Below are 18720 nucleotides of genomic sequence, written 5' to 3'. Positions count from 1 at the left end.
CACCTGTCCTCACACCGGCCGGGGCCACGGGGGCCTCTAGGGGGGGCGCCGGGTCTCATTTCTGCTCGGGCCGTGGCTCCTGTTGGGGGTCTGCAGGGGATCGCAGGCAGCGGAGGGCAATTACCCCTCTGCTTTAATTGGCATTATCATTTTAGCAGGCTGACAGAGATGGATCACCCAGCAGCACCCTGCTACATGGGAGGAAAGGGGGGGGCAGGTAGGGGAGGGGGCAAGCGGGTGTTTTGGGCACCCCGGGAGGGAAAAAGGGAAGATGAGGGAAGTGCAGGTGGAAGAGAGGAGCACAGAAAATAAAGGGCAGAAATAATCAATCTGATAGCAGAATTGGAGAAACAACTTGAACAAATAACCTCTATTACAGGAGAAATATGTGGCGGGGGTCTCTGTGGGTGTGTGTGTGTGGGGGGGGGCAGGGGAGGGGGTATTAATGTAACAGTGTGAAGCCGGTAATTGGTTTTTACAGGTGTAGACTTCCTTCATTAAAGCGGGAAAAAGACCAAAAATATAAAACTACATCTGGAAAATACGTAATTTAAATGTGGGAAATGAGTTTTACTTAGTTATCGGCGTATAAAGAGACGGTGCCCATACCAGTGCCTCAATGTAAAACACCAGTTTCCTCTCGGCGGGTGGGGGGGGGGGGGGGGGGGCAGATCATTTGAGCCACTCAGTGGAGCATCTTCTGCACACTCTGGTTATCCACTCAGATCTGTTTCCTCGGCCTCCTTCGGGTCTCCCATCTGAGAATCCCCCGACCCCCCCAAGACCTGCAGGGTCCCCAGAGGCTGAACCAAGCGGAATCCAGAGGGGGGGGGGGGGGAATTATTATGAAGCTGTCCGGACTGAATTATTGTGCTGTCACTTGATAATCCCTCATTTGTCTCTTCCTGGCATCAGACAAAGTCTGCCCAAAATAAAGAGATGGAAGATGATGAATTGGTTGGATCAGGGAGGGGGGGGGGGGGGCATACTTCAAAGGAAATACTCCCCCCCTCCTCCCCGTTTCTCTCTCTCTCTTCCCTTGATATGAAAAATGAAAACTATGAGGGAGAGAGTAATAAAAATAGCAGAAAGAGTGGACAGGCCGGAGCGCTCCATTACTCACGGCCGCTTTGGACAGCGCGCTAAAAATGTGCTGCTTCCTGCAGAAGCATGCATCACCACGGCAACGAACAAATGGGCTGCCTCCGACGCATTTACCTCCAATTGTTCAAGCGTTTGTTGAGGGGGGGGGGGGGGGGGGTACTACGACCTGTCTGGACGACTCTGGCCGTTCATCTGAGGGATTTACTGGGAGACACATGGGGAGGGAGGAAGGGGGGAGAGAGAGAGAGAGAGAGAGGCTCATTTTATAGAGACGTTTAGTCGCATGAGATGTTTAAGACACTACAGGTGAAGAGGGTCAAAGAATTAAAGATATCAAAGCGAAACCACCAGTTCGTCACCAAGTGTTTTATTTATTACAAACTTTCGTCACGTCAAAAATTGAACTTTTGGTGAATTAAGGCTAAATCTACACAAACAGACAGAGCAGTGAAAAAAATATCTTAACGTGTATTCCAATATTATATATTATATTATCTACTCTGAAAGAAGAAGATATGGAGTTATTTCGTTTTAAACGTCACAGAAATGAATAATAATAATGAAATAATTAAACTCTGGAAACATGTTGATGTGAAAGTTGTCGTCTTTAAATGTACATTAGCAGCAGTTCATTCATTTGTTACTGTCTTATATCGTTGTTATTTTTTCCGCCGGCTTCGGGAGAAAGGGAGTGTTTAACGGAGGGAGGGGGGGTCGGGGGAGTTGGATTTACCCCCCCCCCCCCTCTGTTGACAGAAGCCGGTGAGGCTTCACTGGTGGCTCATAGCTTCATTTGCCTGGATGTTCTGAGCCACTTACCTCTATGCTCTCTAGTTTGGATCCAAACACTGAACCACTTTCTCTCTCGTGGAGCTCCCGCCATCGCCCCCCCGCCCCCAAGTCATTGAAGCCCCCCCCCACATCTCCACGCCCTCTCGTAGACATCAGAGATGTCTCCGGTGCGGTCGTTAGCCGGGATGGGCCCTCCGCTAAGCTAAGCTAAAGTAGTTTACAATATGGCAACCATTGGCAACCATTGGGAAACGAGCCCCGGAGGCAGAGCGGTGATTGGTGGGGGGGTGGGGGGGGGGTGATTGGGGGGCCTTCAATGATCTCCGCGGCGACATACGCAATGAACACGTTTTCATTATCAGAATCGGAGCGCTTCGTCAACCCCCCAAGGGGGAACATTGGGAAATCACAGCTGGTCATGGAAGCAGGAAGAAACAGAAGAAACAATAGAAACGGGAACGAAATGGAATGTAAACGATGTAACGTCCAAGAGGAACCTTTGAAGGGGGGGGGGGGACGTTTCTTAATCGCCACACCGATAACAGCAGTGCTGATACCGTTCGTTCTGCAGTGGTCTTGAAAGTTTTTGTACGTTTGCCACCAACCAATCAGATCGCTATCATGCTCACGTCTAAAGAGCGTGAAGCTCAAAAAGAAAAGATGGCGGACCAAGCTCCGTAGAGTAGGGGGTCCCTGCTCCACCTCGCCATCAGTCTGGGGGACCTCTGGTATTGACCATATTAGTGCTGAGGAGAAATGATGCATAACCTGCTTTATGGTCTGTTGGACTCTAAATGGACCATAACCTACTAAATGAACATCATGCTGTGGTGAAGAACACTTAATATTTTGGGGAAAGCAGTTTTTTACTACTAATGTTCCCTTTTCTTTAAATATGTATTTGTTTATTATTCAATGTTAATATAAAATGTTCAAAATGAAGTAAAACAAAAAGCTACGAGTGATGAAAAGGGAATCGTTGTGAGACGAGCAGGCGAGAGAGAGAGAGAGAGAGAGGGAGAGAGAGAGAGAGAGAGAGAGAGAGAGAGAGAGAGAGAGAGAGAGAGAGAGAGATGGAGAGAGAGCAGTGTAGTTAATGTATGTGGGCAGAGGGGGAGAGGGAGAGAGGGGGAGAGGGGGAGAGTGGCAGTGATTCATGGGTTTGTTAGTCAATTGATAAAGGAGAGGAAATTTCTAAGAAAAAAAACATTCAGCAGCGAGAGATATGGACACCATACATCACCTATTTGCAAACAACGAGGGCTCATATTAATGCCTGGGAGGGAAAGCGACACACACACACACACACACACACACACACACTCTTACTCACCGTGGCCTAATTTAGTCAAGAGAACAGGACTTAATTGAAAAAAGAAAAACAAGAAAGATGACAAACGTTGAACGACGTTGTTCGCTTTGTGTTCTGTTGTTTATTTATTTGTTTGTTTTTATTTATTTACTCTTTGCCCCCCCCCCCCCCCCCCGAGCTTTTAAGTGCTTTTTAATGTCGTAATGGGAGCGTCTGGCAGCAGAGGTCCAGATAAGACGAGTGAAGAAGAGCCTGGTGGGTCTACGCGGGTAACTGAATGTGCTTTCTGGTACCCGGTATGTCAGTGAGAGAGGTGTGTGTGTGTGTGTGTGTGTGTGTGTGTGTGTGTGTGTGTGTGTGTGTGTGTGACACCTACACACCTCGTAAAGTACTAGACGTTGAATCCCTCTGATGCGTCGCTGCAGGCGGAATCTGTCACCTTTCCCTCTTCCCTCATTCGGAGACTTTTAAATTGTCACGGCTGAAATGTAATTATTTAATTCCCCGCGATCCATCATTAGTTAAAACGACACACACACACACATTTCACCACCATTAACACTCCATTCCAAGGAGAGCTTGTGGTGGGAAGCATCATTCACAAAAAACAACAAATACACTTTCAGATGCCCCCCCCCACGCTGTTTAATTCAACAAACAAACAAACAAATGAATAAACGTGTAAATAAATATGGCTGCTGTGTGTGTCTTGGATGCATTGGGGGCGTCTTTGTTGCGACTCGTCGGCCAGATGGATGACTTGTACGGGGGAGTGTATTTATTCCGCGCCGAGGCGACGTTGGGAGATTTGTTATTCCCCGGCGTAGCCGACTTTTTCACATCGCTGGGACCATATTTCATCCTCGCACCCCCAATCCCCAAACAGATTTATTTACAGGCGCTCCCCCTGCACACACATACAACCCCCCCTCCTCGCCCCCCCTTTAACACATGCACACACATGCCTGCACTCACATGTGCACACGATAAACACCCAACCACAAGCAGACCTCTGCCGAACATCTCCAACAAAAACAGAAGCACATCAGAACAGAAACATCGCTGAGGGAACTTCACAATCACTCTGCTATGCTTTGGGGCGGAGCTACCTTGTGATTGACAGGTCTATTTGCGACCCTCCTCCTCAGTCCAAATACGGGAAATGATGGGAAGGGCGAGATGGCGATACTAGAGGTGCACAAAACCAACTCCCCGGTTTATTCCCTCAGTGGGTGCAAACACTCCCCATTCTCTTCCATTCAAATGCCGTTTAAAATGAGCTCGACTGTTGAAGCGGCACCTAACGGTAGTAACGGTAACGGTGTCCCGATCTGGACACTTTTTACCAAACTATCCAATAAAACTATTGATGAACAATATTGTGTAATGTATTCTAGTAATTGAATGGTATTTAAGTAACCCTTAGCTCCTCACCTTTTGAGCCAAATACTATTTTAATTATCGGTCGGTAACAGGACGCTAACGCCGGTAAATTAGCCGCGCGCTGGTATTGGCCCGACCTGGACAGCCCATCATTTTTTGCGGAGATTAAATATTGTTGAAAGGGTTGCCAAAACCAATCAATGCTGTCAACATATCCTGGAACTCACTTCTGGCCTTTCACAATAAGATATCCTGCTTCAACAACTCAAAACAGCGCAATAAAAGCTCTCTTGTCATCGTTGCAGCATTGGCCGACCATCGCCAAAGTGAGTCCTACTACCTTCTGAATTAATTAATAAATTAACATTAACAAGGTGATCAACAACAACAAAAATACCTGAGCGTCAAATTGCGTGTGTCCAGGTCAGGAAACCGTTACGTTAGCTACCTGATGCAGATGAAAAGGGGCGGAACCTGCCTGCTTATTACTGCTCATTATTAGTTTCCATCCTCCACCAAAGTGTCCGAGTCTCCTCCGGGATCCATTGACTTTTCCTCTGAAGCTCCTTCAATGTGTGACTAATATCACACACTCACAAAGCTGCTGGAGGGATCAGTTCCTCTCGTTAGCTGTCAGAGAGGAACAGAAACAAAGAGGGGGGAGGGAGAGGGAGGGGGAGAGAGAGGGGGGAGTTTGATTAAGAGAAATTACGAGAGAACGGAAAAAAGGGACGAGTGAAAAAAAAAAGTATGGAACCCAATCGGAAACCATCCCTCAATCCCCATTTTCCAAGAGGGAACCCAGAGCCCCAGTAGTCTCTTAATAAAGAGGGGGGGGCTAATGCCAGGCACTCTGCCTGTGTGTGTCTGTGTGTGAGGAGGATGTTGGGGGTCCACGGCGCTGGTCTCTCCTTATCTTAGTGAGTAATGATCCAGGCGGCCGGTGTGGTGGTGTCGCTCCATCTATAACCATTCACACCCACCTGCACAGCGAGAGGAGATTAATGAGACCGGGAGGCAGGTGGATGGACGCTTCATCCATTCAGCCCTAAAGCAGACGGGCTGTAAACACACGGGGGGGGGGGGGAGGCTGGCCGGACGGCTTCACTAACACAACACACGGGACGGACATCATATTTCTCAGTGCCGCACGGGCGCTGGAGGAACAAGACACATCTGGAACATCTGCAGTTGATATTTGAGTTTGAACACAATCAGAGGTCGGCCTTATTTTCTTCTACTCAAGGAGACAAATAGACGAAGGGCTTGTTGATGATCATTTATGGAGCCGAGTATCGTAGAAGGTCGCTGAGGAGCAGAACAATTAGAACCCGGTTGTGAGGGTTTGGTCCATTTTTTCATTCGTAAGGTGGTTTTGGTAAACTCTGGTCTGGGACAGTCGCTCACGCTGCAGATGTTCCGTTTGTTTTTGCTGTGACCCTGTGATGAAAGCAAGGGTGGAAGCCGGCGAACCAGCGAGATGTTCTCGCTTGCAAATCCCGTTGTGCGGCCAGAGACGGTTAAAAACCCAACAGCTCCTCTCTTGGTCAATCCGGTGCTGATATTTTTTTTTTTAAAAGATCAACATGTCGGTGCCAGGGCGCTTTCCTCAGCCGGTAAGTAAAACAACCATTACATTACGTGATGTAAGTGAACACGGGCTCTTCGTAAACAGCGTCTGCCCTGTGGGTTTAGAGTAGGTCGGGTGTGGTCCGGTGGTCAGGGAAATGGCCGGATGACCTGAGCTGTGCTGAGTCATGTCCCAGGTGAGGGATAGAGCTGCCTCCACTGCGGCTCCGGGACGTGCACTTAACCTGCAGTAATTACTGGAAACAGCGCTGAGAACATGGCAACATGGAAGTTGTGGAAGTGGCTCGAAGATTTCAAATTACTCCGATCCTCCCGGGGGTGGGGGCGGGGGGGGGGGGGGGGGGGGGGCTGCGGGGAAGCCCGCCGGGCTCGTATGATGTGGATGCTCCGGGTTCTCAGTCCTCTGGATTCGTCTCCCCGGCGTTGAAATCGCTCTGTAACAGAGTAAATACTTGAAACGCGCTGCGGCGTTCGCACTTGTGTGGTTAATGAGCTCACAAAGGGAAGGCGCATATCGGTCCACGCTGACTGGAGGGGGGGGGGAGTAGGAGGGTGGCTGAACAAATAGAGAAGAAGAAGAAAAAAAAGAGGACAGAAGGAGAAGACGAAATAGGAAAAGGAGCAAAGGGAAAAAGAAAAAGAGAAGGACCCGAAGAATGAGACCCAAATGGCTGGTAAAAATCATTAATCTTGTGGGGATCTGTGTCAGCGAGCGGCGGCGACACAAAGAGCTCTCGGAGAGCAGCTCAGTGACCCCGACCCAATTGGCTGAGAAAGGCCCACCAGGCTTTAATAGACTTTTGCTGATCCGACACTTGTTTGCTGGGAGCCACAAAGAGGCGATTGCAGAGGGCTGACAGGGGCCTGCAGGCCCAGGGGCTCCCCTCCTGGCCCATGATAAATGACCCGGGGGGGGGGCGGGGGGGCAGGGCCAGGGCCAGAGGAGAGAGGGGCGAGTAGAGCCGAGAGGCAAGGGAGGTCACCGGGCGAGGAGACGAGAGGGGGGAGTGCAAAAGGGGGAGAGGAGAGATGCTTGATGAACGCGACGTCGTCTAAATCAACGGGTTAGAAGCATCCTGATCAGCCAGAACGGGAGGGGGGACAGGAGGACGGGGGACAGGAGAAGTGGGACAGGAGAATGGGGGACAGGAGAGAAGAAACAAGAGAACGTGGAACAGGAGAACGGGGGACGGGAGAATGGGGGACAGGAGAACGGGGACAGCTGAATGGGGGACAGGAGAACGGGGGAAAGGAAATCAGGGGACAGGAGAATGGGGGACAGCCAAATGTGGGACATCTGAATGGGGGACAGGACAACCTGGGACAGGAGAATGGGGGACGGGAGAACGGGGGACAGGAGAACGGGGGACAGGAGAAGGGGGACAGGAGAACGGGGGAAAGGAGAACGGGGACAGGAGAAGTGGGACAGGAGAACGGGGGACAGGGGAACGCGGAACAGGAGAACGGGGGAAAGGAAAACAGGGGACAGGAGAAGTGGGACAGGAGAAGTGGGACAGGAGAAGGGGGACAGGAGAAGGGGGGACAGGAGAAGTGTGACAGGAGAAGGGGGACAGAAGAAGTGGGGACAGGAGAAGTGGGACAGGAGAAGGGGGACAGGAGAACGGGGGACAGGAGAAGGGGGGGACAGGAGAACGGGGGACAGAGAGAAGGGGGACAGGAGAACGGGGGACAGAGAGAAGGGGGACAGGAGAAGTGGGACAGGAGAACGGGGGACAGGAGAACAGGGGACAGAGAGAAGGGGGACAGGAGAAGGGGGACAGGCGTACGGGGGACAGGAGATGGGGGACAGGAGAAGTGGGACAGGAGAAGGGGGACAGGAGAAGGGGGACAGGAGAAGTGGGACAGGAGAAGGGGGACAGGAGAAGGGGGGCAGGAGAAGGGGGGACAGGAGAAGGGGGACAGGAGATGGGGGACAGGAGAAGTGGGACAGGAGAAGGGGGACAGGAGAAGGGGGGACAGGAGAAGGGGGACAGGAGAAGGGGGGGACAGGAGAAGGGGGGACAGGAGAACGGGGGACAGGAGAAGGGGGGCAGGAGAAGGGGGGACAGGAGAAGTGGGACAGGAGAAGTGGGACAGGAGAAGGGGGGGACAGGAGAAGGGGGACAGGAGAAGGGGGACAGGAGAAGGGGGGACAGGAGAAGGGGGCAGGAGAAGGGGGACAAAGGGCAAATGATGCTCCACGGCTCTGAAACGCTTCAGACAGATAAAATCCAGTAAAGCAAAAGGAACATTTCACACAGGTTGTGTCCATTAGCAGGCGGAAAAATACTAAAATTAAGTTTCCAACGTGGTGACGATTGACTTCCTCAGTCAGTCACTGGCTTTGGGGAACACAGATGTGACCTGTGAGAGAAATGCCTTCTGCACTCTGATATTTGGTTCCATGGCGGCTTCCGATGAGACCTGCGTGAGCCGCTGGACACGAGCCAGACTATTGTACATAGCATTGCAATTTACATTAATGAAATGACCGCAGCAAAAGGCAGATTTATTGTCCTTTTCTGGGATTAAGCCAGTACAGAGCTCACTGACATTTATTTGTTGTTATATTTACAGCATGTCAATCAGAGACATCTAATCTCAGAAAAGGCCTACAATTAAGCCCTGCCCCCCCCCCCCATCAATGTTGTTATATCATCTCCGCCTCGCTGCCATTTCTAAGAGAGACAATAAATAATAAGTTGTAAGACGCATCAGGTTCGAGGCAAAGGCGAGTGTGCACGTCAGTGATGGTGCACGTCGAGCTGTTAGCGATGCGCAAACGCGCCACCAGGGGCGCCCTGTCCCACGGAATGAGCCGCAACACGCCTCGGCGTGGGGGGGCTGCAGCAGTGAAAGGCCTGTGCACGAAGGAGGCTGTTTTTAAAGATAAACAATTCGTGTTCACAGTCAAATCGGGGAAGTGAGTGTTTACACACGTGACGTCTCGATAAAAGAAACAAAAAAGATAAATTGGACGTGAATCTAAATGATGGCACATTGTCAATTAGATGTTTAATTCCGCAGATGACTGTGAAGACGCGTGGCAGCAGGACGAGGAGTGAATAAAATACCTTTTGCGTTTGATTTGTTCAGCGAGTGAAAAGTCGCTCAAAGAAGCAGTTTGCGGTCACCGCGGCTGCTGCGCGCGAACGACGTCAGCGACAAAACTTCTGCACGCGCGAGCTCCGCGCGTGTCCCGCTTCCGTCGATCCCTCCGCTCACAGACACGGCGAACCGCCGACAACCGCATCGTTACGCACGCGAGTAACGCGCGAATAAAACCCAACGTTCACCTCACGGAGTCACTGCGATGAAAAAAGAAAAGTATTCCTCGCGTTCTTCACAGTCATCTGCGGAATTAAACATCTAACAGGATGCAAATCCGTATTGGAGGAGGGGCGCCGCGGCTCTCTCCCAGCGCGGGCCTCCGCGCAGCCTGCTGCAGGTGTGAGGTGTTCAGGTGCTGAGATGTTGTAGAGGTGCTGAGATGTTGTAGAGGTGCTGAGATGTTGTAGAGGTGCTGAGATGTTCGGGGAGGTGTTGATGGGACGATGATGTGGGGAAGCAACTGCAACCTCATTTACAAAGGAGAGAAGAAGAAAAAAGACAGCAGAGTCTTTTTTTCTCTCCTCTCATTAGAATCAGCAAACATCGACACTTTCTCCATAAGCTCGTCGCGCATCACTTAATAGATCATTAACCACCGATATGCTGCTGACAGGGACGCTTTCCTTTCCCTACATCTCTCCATCACAGCCCGCTATGGCCGAGGGGGGGTGGGGGGGGGGGGGGGGGGCGCGTGGATCTACCAGACGGGGGTCCCGGGCTCTATAACCGCGTTACGACCTGAGGGGGGCTGCTGGCGGGTCGGGCCTCGCTGGGAGGGTTTGATTTTGATTTTTTTTAATTTTTTTTTATTTTTTTTAGAGCAGCACGGCGCGGCACGACTCGCTCAGGGCGCTCAGGAGAGTTATCAAAAAGGTCGTTATTATAATGTCTCCTTTTAATTCCCAGACAGTGAATTATTGCGTTTATAATTGTATGATATGAATAATCTTAAAATAAGGTTAATCGTCATTATCGTGTTAACATTAATGTTAATAAACGGTGACAAATAGGTAAGTGATATTTGTTTGTTTCTCACTATGCACATCGTGATATTCTCTTAAGGAAATGTCTTTAAAATATGTAAATACTTTGTAATGATTGAATTTCATATATTTGTAGCTTTATTTTATTTAAATTAATTTTTTTAATCGCCATGTGTGTGTGTGTGTGTGTGTGTGTGCGGGTCAAACTTGCTCTGGGCAAACTAGACTGAAATACCTACTCGCCAAAATGTGACTTGAGATGCGTTAAAAATAACAAATGAAACTAAACTAAAGCACGTCAGGTTATAACGAGTTTTGATTCATGAGTGGATTTTAAGCTCGCGCTGATTAAGCGCAGAAGCCAAACAAACGAGTCCTTCATTATCGGACCGGATCGATAAACTCTGCGGATCTGAGCCGGAAAACAAATCTTAATCCCGTCGATCCATCAGATCGACTCATTTTTCAGGACATTTGTGCACTTTCTTAATTCCTAAATTAAAAAAAAAAATAAGATCAAATCATCGACACATCTGGTCCGTTTTTAACTATCATTTTTTTTCCTCCCCAAACTGCTCACGTGACCCTCGCTGTTTACGACCCTCCATCGGCGGATTAATTGCTGTCCGTCAAACGTGCAGGATGTGACCTTTAAAACGGGCAATTAGCGTTTATAAGAGATAATAAAACAAAATAAAAGGGGGGAATCTGCACGACCCATCGGTGCGCGCGTTGCCCACTCAGGGGCAGTCTCGAGCCGAGAGGGGAATAAATGAGCACCGACACATGATCGGATTATAACAACCGCGTTTTACAGACAGACGTCGTAAACCGCACACAGGGCCGCACTTTAACATGCGTCGCGCACCGTGCAGGAGAGGTTTGTGTTCGGTGTCGTTAGACTCCATGTGGTTGCTCGCGCAGAATCTGTGCAGTAACAGTAAAGGAAAACTTGCAAGAGACGCCGGTCACGTGGTCCTTTTCTGCAACAAACGGTCACGATTCAACGTTTCGGCTCCGGTAGAAGAACCAGAGCCAAAGACCCCCCGCGGCCATTCATTTATAAAAAAAAAGGCACCACGACATTGAGCAGGTGCAACATAACTTGATTTAACAAATCGAATAAATCATATCAGCGGCATCGCGTCAACGTGTATTTTTATTGCTGGAGATTCGCTCAAGTTAAGATGCATTTAAAAACAGCTGATTACTTATTCTACACGAACCATGTGACGCATTCTGAGCCATGAAAGCCACGTGAACGAACCCTCACCTCGCTCACTGAGGCCTGAAAGACCCCCGATTGAAGCCGAGGAGTCGTGTTCGTGAAGTGAAGCCCCCCCCTCGCCCCCCTTAGGGAAGTCGGGTCAGGGTCAGCTGACTGACTGACCGTAGCTGTCAGGACCGTGCCGCTGCGCCCCTCCTCTCCCCCCCCTCCCCTCCCCTCCCCTCCCTCCTCTCTCCTCCAGCGCATCCCATTGGAGGACGCGCACTCCGGATCCACGCCTTCCAGCGTGACGTCACGGCGCGCTATAAGCATAAAGCGCAGGCTGCCTGCGAGCGCAGTCTGCTGGATACCACGAAGTGGGGAGAGAGAGAGAGAGAGAGAGAGAGAGAGAGAGGGGGAGAGGGGCGAGTCTTTTTGAATCTCTGCGGTGCAGAGCTGGGAAAAGCAGCTTCTCAGCGGAGGCAAATTAAATACACTCAGACGCCGTATTTCACTCCGCTTTACATTCTCCTTCCGTTGTTTTCCTGGAGAAAAAGAACCGGACTTACTACCCGAAGAAGTAACGACGAGGACTGGTGCCCGTTTCTGCGAACGGTCGCGGTATTGCTTTTATTGTTGTTATTATTATTATTATTTAACGTGTTTGTGTGTGTGCATCCGTGTGTAAAAACACACTTCTACTGAAGGGACCGAGTTTTCATTTCATTTTGATACTTTTGCACTGAGAGTCTCCGGCCTGCTCTCTCTGCCAGATTATCCCGCAGAAGAAGTCGGCTCCATGACGCCAAACCCGCGTGCGCGGCGCTAGAGTGAAAGTTTTCCTCTACTGCTTTTTTTTTTTTTTTTTCTTTTCTTTTTCACCCCCCTCCCTCCCCCGCCTCCCCCCACGCCCGCGTCGTCTGACGGCGTTTCATGCCACAGCAAGTCTGCGCACAGCGGCGGAGGAGCCCCGAGAACTATCGCATGAAACACGAGAGGACGGAAGACGCTCGCAGGTCGGTTTACGCATCGCTCGCGGGCACCGCCGCGCATCCGCAGGAGAGCCGCCGCGGCAGCATGAGCGCGGAGATGAGCATGGGTCCGGAGCTGCCCAGCAGCCCTCTGGCCCTGGAATACGTCAACGATTTCGACCTGATGAAGTTCGACGTCAAGAAGGAGGGCCTCGCCGGACTTGAGCGCAACGGGGTGCGCCAGTGCAACCGACTGCAGGCGCAGGGCTCCGTGTCGTCCACCCCGATCAGCACGCCCTGCAGCTCGGTGCCCTCCTCGCCCAGCTTCAGCCCCACGGAGCAGAAGAGCCACCTGGAGGAGCTGTACTGGATGCCGAACAGCGGGTACCACCAGCAGGTAGACCCGCAGACGCTGAGTCTGACCCCGGAGGACGCGGTGGAGGCCTTGATCGGAGCCACGGCGCACGGACACCCGCCGCCCCCGCACGTCCAGCAGCAGCTGCAGCAGCAAGGCGCCTTCGAGGGCTACAGAGGGGGTCCGCACCACCACCACAGCCACCACGGCCACGGCCAGCAGCACCATCACGCGTACGCGGGAGGAATCCCGCACCACGCCGACGAGCTGTCCGGGCACCCGGGCGGACACAGCCACCCGCACGGCCAGCAGCAGCAGCACCACCACCACCACAGCCAGGACCCCGACAGCCCGTCCCCGGTGTCCCCGGACTCCCTCCAGTCGCTGCACCACCACCGCCACCACCACCACCACCACCAGCACGGCCACCTGAGCCAGTCGGGGGGTCACCACGGCTCCGGGGGCAGCCTCAACGTGGAGGACCGCTTCTCCGACGACCAGCTGGTGTCCATGTCGGTGCGCGAGCTCAACAGGCACCTGCGCGGGTTCACCAAGGACGAGGTCATCCGCCTCAAGCAGAAGCGCCGGACCCTGAAGAACCGCGGCTACGCGCAGTCCTGCCGGTACAAGCGGGTGCAGCAGAAGCACGTGCTGGAGAACGAAAAGACGCAGCTGATCGACCAGGTGGAGCAGCTGAAGGCGGAGATCGGCCGGCTGGCGCGGGAGCGCGACGCCTACAAACTCAAGTGCGAGAAACTGACCGGGTCGGGGTCCAGCAACGGGTTCCGAGAGGCGGGCTCCACCAGCGACAACCCGTCATCTCCCGAGTTCTTTATGTGAGTTAGACCTGCCCCCCCCCCTCCCCATCCTTTCTCCACAAATGACTGAACAAAATGATAATAATCAACGTTTATGATTATGCTACTAATAATAACAATTATATTCATATAAGAAGAATAACCCATCAGATAGTAGTCTCATATATAATCACCTCTCCATCCACGTGTCACCCGAGATACAAAGAGCAGCATCTTTGTACATCAGTTGCTTGCTGAGAAGAGACTTTTTGTCCTCGTCGAAGAGGAGGACGAGGAACCGGCTGATGGACCTTGTTTCTTTTCCCCACGTTGAGGCCGCAGCTCTGAGACGACCTGCACCTAGTGATGATTTTTTTTGGGGGGGGGGGGGGTGTGGATGGTGCCGAGGCCGTTGTCTCGTCATCTTCGTTTTTATCACTTTGCTCTCCTGGATGGTGACATTGTCGTGACGCCACGAGCAGCAGGCTCGCGACCCACATTCGACAAGTGGGCGCGTAAAAATTTGAGAACATTTCCAAGACTCCACTTTATGCAAAGTTTAACTTCTCTCTGCTATCATGAGACGGGGAGGGGGGGGGGGGGCATTTTATGCAACATCTCATTGATTTATTGCCTGCTTGGTTATATTCGAATATATATTGAATCAAAAAATCTGCATTAAATATTAATCCTGCATGCTGGACATGTACGGTAATAATTTCTATTTTGTACTTTCATCTTCTCGTGTATATTTAGAGCATGTTGTTGATCTGCGCTTCTCCATAGTTCTTCGGGGTGGGGGTGGGGGTGTATAGAGGAATGCAGCGGGGACAGAACAGCAGGACTGCCGGTGCAGTGTCACACACGGGGTGTGTGTTGGGGTGGGAGGGAGGGGGGGTGTAAATATTATGCAACGGCGTAAATCTGCACAAGATCGAGGAGGCTGGTTTGAACTTCTTTCTTTCTTTGTGTTATTTTTTATTTGATTGTTTCTTGTTTTGTATCACGATTGAGAGACGAGTGCGTTTTGTTTTTTTTCTCTGTTGCATTTAAATACAACATAACTGCGTGTGTCGGTGCACTTTTGGATGAACATTCTTGTTGTAGTTTTTGTTTCGTCTTGCAACGTTTTTTCATTCCGAGGTTTGCGCACACCTCCCCCCTTCTAGGAAGACGCGCTATGACGCTCCGGTGGGACGGGACTCCTGCCCGGGCTCCGTGGACACGTGTCCGCGGAGACAAACGCGTGGCTGCGCGGCTGTTGGAGCCACATTGCGGAGGAAGGCGCACACGATGCGGGTTTAAAACTCAACGTGGCCTTTGCGCCATTAATAAAACCCAGAAAGCGTTTCCCGTTAACCCGCTCAGGAGCCACGTCGAACCAGGCGCCTCGTCCCGATGACTGATCGCCGCCGTGTTCATCTCTAAAAACAAACCCGCGCGCGAGGGGTGACCGGAAAGTCGACATTCGGACAGCGCGAGCGTTTTTGTTGTCCTTCATTTTTTTTTCCTGCCGGTCAGTAAAAAAAAGGGGGAATCAGGTTGTGCAACTTCTGGAAATGAAAACAGTGTTCATGTTATGTAATACGTTTGTATTCATGCGTGCGAGTGTGTGTGTGTGTGTGTGTGTGTGTGTCTGTTTTGTTATTATTATTATTATTATTTGATGATTCTGGTTCTGCTGGCCAGATGCATAGTTAAAAAGGTTTTATTTGAATGATTTAAATTAACAGACTGTGGGATCATATCGAATGAGCATGGTGCTTGCATTAGAAACTGTCACGCATTTTAACAATCTCTTTCCTTTGGGTTTGTTACTGATTCAACTGTGTTGAACTCGACCTGAAACTGCAGCAGCCGGTTGTTGTTTTGTTTTCACCTGTTTCATGTGGCGATGAGGGGAGGGGAGGGGGGGGGGGGGGCAATTTTCAATCCTGTTTATATGAATAATAGTTAAAACACTTAAATTTGAACTGTTCCATTCAGGCTGGTTTCTGTTTTGTCCTTTTTTGGTTGTTTTTTGGAAGAAATTGTTTCCTATTTTGCTTATTAAAGTCATTGAAATGGCAATAATTATACATCTCAGACTCTTTTTCTAGGAAACACATGTGGCACAACGCCAACACATAATAACGCACAATCCCACAAAACAAACACAGTTACAGGAAATATGTTTTACACGCTAAAAAAAAAAAAAAAAAAATGACGTATTGACCTCTGGGTTGTCGCGCGCGCCGTGCGCCCTTGGCCCTTTTTTTGTCTTTTCGGCGCGGAGTGTTGGAACGCAGCCCGCTGACGTCACGGCAGCGCCTCGGCCCGCGGGGAGACCCCCGCGCGCGCGCGCGGCGGAAGGAGGTCTTTGACCCGCTCGGACCTCTTGCAGCAGTTTGAGAATCTTTAAAAGAAGTCGCGGCTGCACAGTGATCCCCCGCGCGCTCCCGCGGGATCGTTCCTTACTCTCATAAATAACGGGATTATAATTCTCACTTGACCCGCCGGCAAACATGCGACACAGAACATCGACTCTGGGATCAGATTTGTTTCACAATTTTGAGATTGACGGTTACAAAAAAATTAATACACAAATTAAAATCAACCGCGTGCATGTCCGGTGTATAGAGTAACAACAGGAGGGGGGGGGGGGGGCTGGTCCCGGTCTAGAGTCTCTGGTGTCAGAACATTATCTGCCTCGTGTCTGCACATTCTCAAGGACAAAACGGCTGGGAAGCGATTCAGAGACCCGGGAAGGCGAGTCCTCCTATTTACAGTTATGATAATAACCCCCAAAATAGCAAATGGGGTTATTTGTTCTTCAGGATAGAAAATCAGCAGTGAGAGAAACCAGGCTGTGTGTGTGTGTGTGTGTGTGTGTGTGTGTGTGTGTGTGTGTGTGTGTGTGTGTTATGTATCATGTGGTCTGTTGTGACTCCAGGACTCATGTGAGCCGGTTCCAAAAATCGACCAGACACGAAACCGTCATTTCTGTAGAACGTTACGAGAGAAAAAGAAGACTCAGATTGTCTTCATCGCTCGCTGGGAATCTCTGAACGATAATAATAATAATCCGTGGAAATTACATCCAACCCCTCGGAGGAAGAAGAGAATAATCCTCATAATGTATCGACAAGCCGATTCACTAATCAATACGTACATTAATCCTCGAGGTGCGTTTGTGTGGCGCTTCATGAATTCAGGGTGCTCGAATCAAACGTCCGAGATGGAATCTCTACCCGATCTCTGCCCCCCCCCCCCCCCCACCCCCCCCCCTGCTGCTTGTTGTCCTTTGATGAGAAAAATGGACGGTGGAAGATTGCACAAAGACCGACGCAGAGGGGGGGGGGGTCTCCTGCTCGGTGCCCAGCAGGAGACCCAAGGACACGGTGACAGGCAGGACCCCCCCCCCCCCCACGGAGATCCAGTCTGCATGCGTCAGCCTGCAGGCCCCTTTCCTCCGCACCGGACCCCGCGGCCTCCGTCCTGCTGCAGGTACGCGTGCACGTCTCGCCTCAGTCATTCACAGGTTACTCGAATTGAACCACGTGGATTTAAACCCATTTATTGCACACACACAAACACACACTCGTGTGAGATACACACACACACACACACACACACGCGGCGCAGCCCACTGACACACCAGCAGCCCATTGACTTTCATTGGAAGTGACTTCCCTGCTGCTCTAAATCACAATGATTTCCCAGAGAATTAAAGCAGGCTTCCCCCGAGAGACACACACATATTAACCAGTTACTGAGTCAGAATGTGTGTGTGTGTGTGTGTGTGTGTGTGAGTGTGTGTTCACCCACCAATGCAAACACAATGACAGCAACAAAAACTCTAATTGGTCTTTAGATTTGTTATTGTTGACCTGTCGGACTCCTTCGGCCTCCAAAATGTTTGCAACTATTAACTATAAGTTTTAGTGTGTGTGTGTGTGTGTGTGTGTGTGTGTGTGTGTGTGTGTGCGCGCGTGTGGCTATTCTCACTGTTGTGAGCGTGCTGGACCCGAGTCAAAGGCGATCAATCGCACACACACACACACACACACACTTAAATAGATACAAAACACACACACAGAAGCAATAATTACATCTCTTTGACTAATAACACACACTGAACAAAATTGATGGTGAAATCGGTTTAAAAAAAGTAAAAAAAGTCTCTTTAAATAAGATTGTGTTATTACGATCAGGTAAACACAAGTATTGCAATAAACTGGGATAATTCTTTTTTTTTTTCATTTTTTTAGCTCAAGTAGCAGAAGATGTTGTGTCATAAAGTGGTACATTTTTTGACTTTGATAAAATCAAAATGCATCGTTTCAAAAACAAGATGCTTTGACTGCGTGTGAGGAGGTTTTTATTAAACGTAAATGTACTTTTATGATCCTCCGACCACTCAAAGCTCTTTACCATGAAATGTTATTGGCCCATTGACATCCATTCACAAGCGGTGGAGAAGCTACCATGCAAGTCTTCTGAAGTTGGCATTGCGCGGACTGGAGGAGTGCGGGAATCGAACCGCCGAACCTCCAATCAAACGGACGCCTTCGTCTGAAGGCGCTAATTGAAACAATAGACGTTCAAATATAATCGGAAAGAGGTTTTGTTTCTGCAGCTAACAGGGCGCAAAGCAACGCTTGTAGGTGATAACAGTGTGCTAACAGTGCTAACAGCGCTAGCGGCGGTAAGGTGGGCGGGAAGCCGAGGTCGTGAGTTACGCCTCTCTGACGGCGCCATTGGTCCGGACGCCGGAGTTTCACCTGAAACTGCGGAATGAGAGCAGCACATTTTCACCTGGTTGTTTTATTAAATCTTTGAGTGTTACATTTGATTTACTTATTACACACAACGCAGGAAATTGGTTTGGATATTTTTGATGAATTCTCTTTAAATCTCTTTATATTCTATATTCTCTTTAATTTCTAACAATAAATATTCCTGAATCTACATCTCCAATTTATGTATAAAAGCAGTGATTGTTCTATAAAAAAAACACTGTGATCTCACAAAGGGCTCAGAGAGTGAAATAAGGCCGAATCCTTGCTGGAGCACAAATTAAATTTACATTTTAATCAATTAAATGATCAAACTCATTAACCATAAGTGTCAAAC

The 18720-nt window shown here is 50.1% G+C and overlaps 1 protein-coding gene across 1 annotated transcript; it reads left to right on the top strand.

Annotated features, from left to right (window-relative positions):
- The first annotated feature begins 11823 nt into the window (after window positions 1–11823).
- Window positions 11824–15678, top strand: mafba (MAF bZIP transcription factor Ba). Its single transcript, XM_078081921.1, has one exon. The coding sequence runs from the start codon at window positions 12416–12418 to the stop codon at window positions 13646–13648; it is 1233 nt and encodes a 410-aa protein (XP_077938047.1). The 5' UTR covers window positions 11824–12415; the 3' UTR covers window positions 13649–15678.
- The last annotated feature ends 3042 nt before the right edge of the window (window positions 15679–18720 follow it).

Source organism: Gasterosteus aculeatus, chromosome 2 (genome assembly GCF_964276395.1).
Source record: "Gasterosteus aculeatus chromosome 2, fGasAcu3.hap1.1, whole genome shotgun sequence".
NCBI lineage: Eukaryota > Metazoa > Chordata > Actinopteri > Perciformes > Gasterosteidae > Gasterosteus > Gasterosteus aculeatus.
The sequence above is the reverse complement of the archived record's forward strand: the minus strand, read 5'-3'. Positions and strand labels throughout refer to the sequence as shown.

Bases quoted from the DNA above. Each gene is read 5' to 3' on its own strand.
- mafba (XM_078081921.1), top strand. From the start codon at position 12,416: ATGCCACAGCAAGTCTGCGCACAGCGGCGGAGGAGCCCCGAGAACTAT.